The sequence below is a fragment of the Salmo salar genome, chromosome 17 (genome assembly GCF_965601325.2).
Source record: "Salmo salar chromosome 17, fSalSal1, whole genome shotgun sequence".
Taxonomy (NCBI): domain Eukaryota; kingdom Metazoa; phylum Chordata; class Actinopteri; order Salmoniformes; family Salmonidae; genus Salmo; species Salmo salar.
The window spans coordinates 85,466,992-85,476,618 of record NC_138307.1 but is presented as its reverse complement, the minus strand read 5'-3'; the positions used below and the strand labels follow the sequence as shown (position 1 = coordinate 85,476,618).

The following is a 9,627-nucleotide window of genomic DNA, read 5'->3' as shown; positions in this document are numbered from 1 at the left end:
ACTGGGGGGAGACTAGTAACAGTGACTATAGTTCAGGGTACTGGGGGGAGACTAGTAACAGTGACTATAGTTCAGGGTACTGGGGGGAGACTAGTAACAGTGACTATAGTTCAGGGTACTGGGGGAGACTAGTAACAGTGACTATAGTTCAGGGTACTGGGGGGAGACTAGTAACAGTGACTATAGTTCAGGGTACTGGGGGGAGACTAGTAACAGTGACTATAGTTCAGGGTACTGGGGGGAGACTAGTAACAGTGACTATAGTTCAGGGTACTGGGGGGAGACTAGTAACAGTGACTATAGTTCAGGGTACTGGGGGGAGACTAGTAACAGTGACTATAGTTCAGGGTACTGGGGGGAGACTAGTAACAGTGACTATAGTTCAGGGTACTGGGGGAGACTAGTAACAGTGACTATAGTTCAGGGCAGGGTACTGGGGGGAGACTAGTAACAGTGACTATAGTTCAGGGTACTGGGGGGAGACTAGTAACAGTGACTATAGTTCAGGGTACTGGGGGGAGACTAGTAACAGTGACTATAGTTCAGGGTACTGGGGGGAGACTAGTAACAGTGACTATAGTTCAGGGTACTGGGGGAGACTAGTAACAGTGACTATAGTTCAGGGTACTGGGGGGAGACTAGTAACAGTGACTATAGTTCAGGGTACTGGGGGGAGACTAGTAACAGTGACTATAGTTCAGGGTACTGGGGGGAGACTAGTAACAGTGACTATAGTTCAGGGTACTGGGGGGAGACTAGTAACAGTGACTATAGTTCAGGGCAGGGTACTGGGGGGAGACTAGTAACAGTGACTATAGTTCAGGGTACTGGGGGAGACTAGTAACAGTGACTATAGTTCAGGGTACTGGGGGGAGACTAGTAACAGTGACTATAGTTCAGGGTACTGGGGGGAGACTAGTAACAGTGACTATAGTTCAGGGTACTGGGGGGAGACTAGTAACAGTGACTATAGTTCAGGGTACTGGGGGAGACTAGTAACAGTGACTATAGTTCAGGGTACTGGGGGGAGACTAGTAACAGTGACTATAGTTCAGGGTACTGGGGGAGACTAGTAACAGTGACTATAGTTCAGGGTACTGGGGGGAGACTAGTAACAGTGACTATAGTTCAGGGTACTGGGGGGAGACTAGTAACAGTGACTATAGTTCAGGGTACTGGGGGAGACTAGTAACAGTGACTATAGTTCAGGGTACTGGGGGGAGACTAGTAACAGTGACTATAGTTCAGGGTACTGGGGGGAGACTAGTAACAGTGACTATAGTTCAGGGTACTGGGGGGAGACTAGTAACAGTGACTATAGTTCAGGGTACTGGGGGGAGACTAGTAACAGTGACTATAGTTCAGGGTACTGGGGGGAGACTAGTAACAGTGACTATAGTTCAGGGTACTGGGGGGAGACTAGTAACAGTGACTATAGTTCAGGGTACTGGGGGGAGACTAGTAACAGTGACTATAGTTCAGGGCAGGGTACTGGGGGGAGACTAGTAACAGTGACTATAGTTCAGGGTACTGGGGGGAGACTAGTAACAGTGACTATAGTTCAGGGTACTGGGGGGAGACTAGTAACAGTGACTATAGTTCAGGGTACTGGGGGGAGACTAGTAACAGTGACTATAGTTCAGGGTACTGGGGGAGACTAGTAACAGTGACTATAGTTCAGGGTACTGGGGGGAGACTAGTAACAGTGACTATAGTTCAGGGTACTGGGGGGAGACTAGTAACAGTGACTATAGTTCAGGGTACTGGGGGGAGACTAGTAACAGTGACTATAGTTCAGGGTACTGGGGGAGACTAGTAACAGTGACTATAGTTCAGGGCAGGGTACTGGGGGGAGACTAGTAACAGTGACTATAGTTCAGGGTACTGGGGGGAGACTAGTAACAGTGACTATAGTTCAGGGTACTGGGGGGAGACTAGTAACAGTGACTATAGTTCAGGGTACTGGGGGGAGACTAGTAACAGTGACTATAGTTCAGGGTACTGGGGGGAGACTAGTAACAGTGACTATAGTTCAGGGTACTGGGGGGAGACTAGTAACAGTGACTATAGTTCAGGGCAGGGTACTGGGGGGAGACTAGTAACAGTGACTATAGTTCAGGGTACTGGGGGGAGACTAGTAACAGTGACTATAGTTCAGGGTACTGGGGGGAGACTAGTAACAGTGACTATAGTTCAGGGTACTGGGGGGAGACTAGTAACAGTGACTATAGTTCAGGGTACTGGGGGGAGACTAGTAACAGTGACTATAGTTCAGGGTACTGGGGGGAGACTAGTAACAGTGACTATAGTTCAGGGTACTGGGGGGAGACTAGTAACAGTGACTATAGTTCAGGGTACTGGGGGGAGACTAGTAACAGTGACTATAGTTCAGGGTACTGGGGGAGACTAGTAACAGTGACTATAGTTCAGGGAAGGGTACTGGGGGGAGACTAGTAACAGTGACTATAGTTCAGGGCAGAGTACTGGGGGAGGACTAGTAACAGTGACTATAGTTCAGGGTACTGGGGGGAGACTAGTAACAGTGACTATAGTTCAGGGTACTGGGGGGAGACTAGTAACAGTGACTATAGTTCAGGGCAGGGTACTGGGGGGAGACTAGTAACAGTGACTATAGTTCAGGGTACTGGGGGGAGACTAGTAACAGTGACTATAGTTCAGGGTACTGGGGGGAGACTAGTAACAGTGACTATAGTTCAGGGTACTGGGGGGAGACTAGTAACAGTGACTATAGTTCAGGGTACTGGGGGAGACTAGTAACAGTGACTATAGTTCAGGGTACTGGGGGGAGACTAGTAACAGTGACTATAGTTCAGGGTACTGGGGGAGACTAGTAACAGTGACTATAGTTCAGGGTACTGGGGGAGACTAGTAACAGTGACTATAGTTCAGGGTACTGGGGGGAGACTAGTAACAGTGACTATAGTTCAGGGTACTGGGGGGAGACTAGTAACAGTGACTATAGTTCAGGGCAGGGTACTGGGGGAGACTAGTAACAGTGACTATAGTTCAGGGTACTGGGGGAGACTAGTAACAGTGACTATAGTTCAGGGGGGTACTGGGGGAGACTAGTAACAGTGACTATAGTTCAGGGTACTGGGGGGAGACTAGTAACAGTGACTATAGTTCAGGGTACTGGGGAGAGACTAGTAACAGTGACTATAGTTCAGGGTACTGGGGGGAGACTAGTAACAGTGACTATAGTTCAGGGTACTGGGGGGAGACTAGTAACAGTGACTATAGTTCAGGGTACTGGGGGGAGACTAGTAACAGTGACTATAGTTCAGGGTACTGGGGGAGACTAGTAACAGTGACTATAGTTCAGGGTACTGGGGGAGACTAGTAACAGTGACTATAGTTCAGGGTACTGGGGGGAGACTAGTAACAGTGACTATAGTTCAGGGTACTGGGGGAGACTAGTAACAGTGACTATAGTTCAGGGCAGGGTACTGGGGGAGACTAGTAACAGTGACTATAGTTCAGGGTACTGGGGGGAGACTAGTAACAGTGACTATAGTTCAGGGTACTGGGGGGAGACTAGTAACAGTGACTATAGTTCAGGGTACTGGGGGGAGACTAGTAACAGTGACTATAGTTCAGGGTACTGGGGGGAGACTAGTAACAGTGACTATAGTTCAGGGTACTGGGGGGAGACTAGTAACAGTGACTATAGTTCAGGGTACTGGGGGGAGACTAGTAACAGTGACTATAGTTCAGGGTACTGGGGGAGACTAGTAACAGTGACTATAGTTCAGGGTACTGGGGGGAGACTAGTAACAGTGACTATAGTTCAGGGTACTGGGGGAGACTAGTAACAGTGACTATAGTTCAGGGTACTGGGGGAGACTAGTAACAGTGACTATAGTTCAGGGTACTGGGGGAGACTAGTAACAGTGACTATAGTTCAGGGTACTGGGGGGAGACTAGTAACAGTGACTATAGTTCAGGGTACTGGGGGGAGACTAGTAACAGTGACTATAGTTCAGGGCAGGGTACTGGGGGAGACTAGTAACAGTGACTATAGTTCAGGGTACTGGGGGGAGACTAGTAACAGTGACTATAGTTCAGGGTACTGGGGGGAGACTAGTAACAGTGACTATAGTTCAGGGTACTGGGGGAGACTAGTAACAGTGACTATAGTTCAGGGTACTGGGGGGAGACTAGTAACAGTGACTATAGTTCAGGGTACTGGGGGGAGACTAGTAACAGTGACTATAGTTCAGGGTACTGGGGGGAGACTAGTAACAGTGACTATAGTTCAGGGTACTGGGGGAGACTAGTAACAGTGACTATAGTTCAGGGTACTGGGGGGAGACTAGTAACAGTGACTATAGTTCAGGGTACTGGGGGAGACTAGTAACAGTGACTATAGTTCAGGGTACTGGGGGGAGACTATTAACAGTGACTATAGTTCAGGGTACTGGGGGAGACTAGTAACAGTGACTATAGTTCAGGGTACTGGGGGGAGACTAGTAACAGTGACTATAGTTCAGGGCAGGGTACTGGGGGAGACTAGTAACAGTGACTATAGTTCAGGGTACTGGGGGGAGACTAGTAGCAGTGACTATAGTTCAGGGTACTGGGGGGAGACTAGTAACAGTGACTATAGTTCAGGGTACTGGGGGAGACTAGTAACAGTGACTATAGTTCAGGGCAGGGTACTGGGGGAGACTAGTTACAGTGACTATAGTTCAGGGCAGGGTACTGGGGGAGACTAGTAACAGTGACTATAGTTCAGGGCAGGGTACTGGGGGGAGGCCGGCTAGTGGTGACTATTTAACAGTCTGATGGCCTGTTTTTCAGTCTCTCGGTCCCAGCTTTGATGGACATGTCTCAGGACACGCCGTTACTCGGGTGGCTGAGGTCCTTGATGATCTTCTTGGTCTTCCTGTAACACCTGTAGATATCCTGGAGGGCAGGCAGTGTGCCCCCAGTGATGCGTTGGGCTGACCGCACCACCCTCTGAAGCTCTGAGGTTGTTGATGGTGCAGTTGCCGTACCAGGCTGTGATACAGCCCGACAGGATGCTTTCAATGGTGCATCTGTCGATGTCCGTGAGGGTCATAGTCATAGGGGGCCAAGCCAAATTTCTTCTGCCTCCTGAGGTTGAAGAGGTGCTGTTGCTCCTTCTTCACCGTGCTGTCAGTGTGAAGAGACCATTTCAGGGTGTCAGTGATGTGCACGCCGAGGAACACAAAGCTTTTGACCCCCTCCCCTGTAGATGTGGACGGGGGGCGGCCCTGTAGATGTGGACGGGGGGCGGCCCTGTAGATGTGGACGGGGGGCGGCCCTGTAGATGTGGACGGGGGGCGGCCCTGTAGATGTGGACGGGGGGCGGCCCTGTAGATGTGGACGGGGGGCGGCCCTGTAGATGTGGACGGGGGGCGGCCCTGTAGATGTGGACGGGGGGCGGCCCTGTAGATGTGGACGGGGGGCGGCCCTGTAGATGTGGACGGGGGGCGGCCCTGTAGATGTGGACGGGGGGCGGCCCTGTAGATGTGGATGGGGGAGTGCTCTCTCTGCTGTCTCCTGTAGTCCACGATCAGCTCCTTCGTTTTGTTGACGTTGAGGTTATTTTTCTGGCACCACTCCACCAGGGTTCTCACCTCGTCATTGCTGGTATTCAGGCCTATAACTGTTGTGTCTTCAGAAAACGTAATAATTGAGTTGGAGACGTACATGGCCGGTGCAGTCATGTGTGAACAGGGAGTACAGGAGGGGACTAAGCACACATCCCTGAGGGACTCCCCGTGTTGTGGATCAGCGTGGCGGAGGTGTTGTTGCCTACTCTCACCATCTGGGGGTAGTGGCCCGTCAGGACGTCCAGGATCCAGTTGCACAGGGAGGGGTTCAGACCCAGGGCCCAGAGCTTAGTAATGAGCTTGGAGGGTATTATGGTCTTCAAGGCTGAGCTGTAGTCGATGAACAGCATTCTCATTCTTGTCCAGGTGGTATATGGCAGGGTGAAGTGCGATGGTAATTGTGTCGTCTGTGGATCTATTGTGTGTCGGCTAAGGTAGAGGTGATATGATCCTTGACTAGTCTCTCAAAGCACTGATAACGGAAGTGAGTAAATGACTATCGCCCGTAGTACTCACTTCCGTTATCAGTGCTTTGAGAGACTAGTCAAGGATCATATCACCTCTACCTTAGCCGACACACAATAGATCCACAGACGACGCATCTTGAAGCAAGTGGGGACAGCAGACTGGGATCGGCAGAGATTGAATATGTCCAACCAGCTAGTCTGCACATACCCATTGGGTCCTGGTCAGAGGTAGTGTCCTATACAGGGTTGTTGGGTGCCATTGGGTCCTGGTCAGAAATAGTGTCCTGTACAGGGTTGTTGGGTGCCATTGGGGACGCAGCTAAACAGCCCAGAGGTGTCACACACCCAGCTCACAGAGTCCGGATGGAATTACACCCTCAATCTACACACACAAAAGAGAGGAACCTATGAAAAAAGTCCAAAGTAATGTATTTTAATGCTGTACAATGGACAGTTTTCTGTATGTACAAAATGTTCACAGTCTGAATGTGTTAGAAATTGGTTCTCCAAAATAATGATGATAGCAATGCATTGGATGTTGTATTATATTACTGATAAACGGTTTCACACTCAAACACCAAATGAACACCATCGTTCTCATTGCATCAGTGTAACTGTCTCTCTCTCTCTCTCTCTCTCTCTCTCTCTCTCTCTCTCTCTCTCTGTCCCTACCTCTTCTCTCTCTCTCTCTCTCTCCCCCCACCTCTTCTCTCTCTCTCTTCCTCCCTCGGTCTCTACCTCTCTCTCTCCCTATCCCCACCTTCTCCCTCCCTCCTTCTCTCCCTCCCCCCCATCTCCCCTCTCTCTACCCCTCCCCTCTCCTTTATCTTCCCCTACTCTCTCCCTCTACACCTCCCCTCTCTCTCTCCCTCGCTACCCTTACCCTCTCCCCCCTCCCCCCTCTCTCTCCCTTTCCCCTACCTTCCCTCTCTCCCTCTCTCTCCTCTCTCTCTTTCCTCCCCAGGCACCTTCTGTATAATCTCTCTCTGTACCTGCGTGGCGGGGATCAACTTTGAGCTCTCCCGTTATCCTCGCTATCTGTACGGCCTGCCAGACGACATCGGCCATGGCTACGGCTGGTCCATGTTCTGCGCCTGGGGAGGTCTGGGGCTCACTCTCATCGCTGGTTTCTTCTGCACCCTGGCTCCCTCCGTCCAGCCCCTCCCTCGATCCACCTGCCCCAAGTCGAGGCAGGAGAACGGGACGGTCTGCTAGAGGGACTGGGATGGAGGATAGAGGACTGGAGGTCCAGTGTTAGATAGATAGCTAACTACACCTTTAACCACACAGGACAGCCATAAGAAAAGAGAATTTAACAAACAAAATGGGACAATGAGTTGACAAATCCATGCATTCGTTTAATTAATTCATCGACTATCTGTCTTTTCCTGGCCACTTAAAGACAATGTTTTGTTTGTTCTCTGTTTAAAGTATGTTTCTGTGTGTATAAATATGTTTAAAGTGTGTGTGTGTGTATAAACATGATCTGGTTTCTTGAAAAACAGATTAAAAAAACAACGAACTGACAGAAAAATCGAATCAGCGGTCTGAAGTTGTGCTGGGGGGGGTTTGTAGTCGGGGAGTGGATGTTGTGATGCTTGAAATGGATGTACCATGAAACGGCCTTCTCTACTGGGGGGGAACGAGAGGAACCTTTCGGTAATGAACGATGACAGACAGATGGACAACAAGGGATGGGAGTTATAACAACGGGGGGGGGGACGTATTGGACATTACACTTTTCAGCAGGAACATTAAGTCTGAACCTCAGAGGAACTCATCATGGTGACCAGGCTCTAACCCATCCACAACAAGGAGAAGAACTCAAACTATATTGTTACTAAGGGGCAGTGAAGGCTGCTGAGGGGAGGACGGCTCATCAGAATGGCTGGAACGGCGCAAATGGAACGGAAACCATGTATTTGATACCATTTCACCTATTTCCTCTCAAGCCATTTCCCACGAGCCCGTCCTCCCCAATTAAGGTGCCACCAACCTCCTGTGTCGAAGGGGTTAATCAACACTAACTGAGAGGGGTCAAAGGTTGGAGTATTATAAACAGCACATCCTGTTCTAAAGAGACACCTCAGCTTGTTGGAGACTTCCGATTGGACTAGCTGTGTGTTCCTCAGATCTACTCTGGGTCATTGGACTAGCTGTGTGTTCCTCAGATCCACTCTGGGTCATTGGACTAGCTGTGAGTTCCTCAGATCCACTCTGGGTCATTGGACTAGCTGTGTGTTCCTCAGATCCACTCTGGGTCATTGGACTAGCTGTGTGTTCCTCAGATCTACTCTGGGTCATTGGACTAGCTGTGTGTTCCTCAGATCCACTCTGGGTCATTGGACTAGCTGTGAGTTCCTCAGATCTACTCTGGGTCATTGGACTAGCTGTGTGTTCCTCAGATCCACTCTGGGTCATTGGACTAGCTGTGTGTTCCTCAGATCCACTCTGGGTCATTGGACTAGCTGTGTGTTCCTCAGATCCACTCTGGGTCATTGGACTAGCTGTGTGTTCCTCAGATCCACTCTGGGTCATTGGACTAGCTGTGAGTTCCTCAGATCCACTCTGGGTCATTGGACTAGCTGTGTGTTCCTCAGATCCACTCTGGGTCATTGGACTAGCTGTGTGTTCCTCAGATCCACTCTGGGTCATTGGACTAGCTGTGTGTTCCTCAGATCCACTCTGGGTCATTGGACTAGCTGTGTGTTCCTCAGATCCACTCTGGGTCATTGGACTAGCTGTGTGTTCCTCAGATCCACTCTGGGTCATTGGACTAGCTGTGTGTTCCTCAGATCCACTCTGGGTCATTGGACTAGCTGTGCGTTCCTCAGATCCACTCTGGGTCATTGGACTAGCTGTGTGTTCCTCAGATCTACTCTGGGTCATTGGACTAGCTGTGTGTTCCTCAGATCCACTCTGGGTCATTGGACTAGCTGTGTGTTCCTCAGATCCACTCTGGGTCATTGGACTAGCTGTGTGTTCCTCAGATCCACTCTGGGTCATTGGACTAGCTGTGTGTTCCTCAGATCCACTCTGGGTCATTGGACTAGCTGTGTGTTCCTCAGATCTACTCTGGGTCATTGGACTAGCTGTGTGTTCCTCAGATCTACTCTGGGTCATTGGACTAGCTGTGTGTTCCTCAGATCCACTCTGGGTCATTGGACTAGCTGTGTGTTCCTCAGATCCACTCTGGGTCATTGGACTAGCTGTGTGTTCCTCAGATCCACTCTGGGTCATTGGACTAGCTGTGGGAGAAGGATAGCACATCACACGATACAGGCTCTCTACCATATCTCTACTATTGTACAAAACTACAGAATAATCATTCCAGAGAAATTACAGCCAGGAAATTCCATGTTGGAGCATCGTCATTCCCACCAGGGCGTCCTAGTTTGTATCCCAAATGGCTCCCGATTCCCTCTGGGCTCTAGTCAACAGTAGTACAGTCGTGGCCAACATTTTAGAGAATGACACAAATATTAATTTCCACAAAGTTTACCGCTTCAGTGTCTTTAAATATTTTTGTCAGATGTTACAATGGAATACTGAAGTATAAT

General features: G+C 49.8%; 1 protein-coding gene across 1 annotated transcript in view; it reads left to right on the top strand.

Moving 5' to 3' along the window:
- Positions 1-8,870, top strand: part of tmem178b (transmembrane protein 178B) — a 203,663-nt gene extending 194,793 nt beyond the window's left edge. The window contains exon 5 of the mRNA XM_082964304.1: positions 7,032-8,870. Coding sequence (XP_082820430.1) covers positions 7,032-7,282 — 251 coding nt within the window. The 3' untranslated portion in view covers positions 7,283-8,870. The remainder of the gene's footprint in view (positions 1-7,031) is intronic.
- Positions 8,871-9,627: the final 757 nt, after the last annotated feature.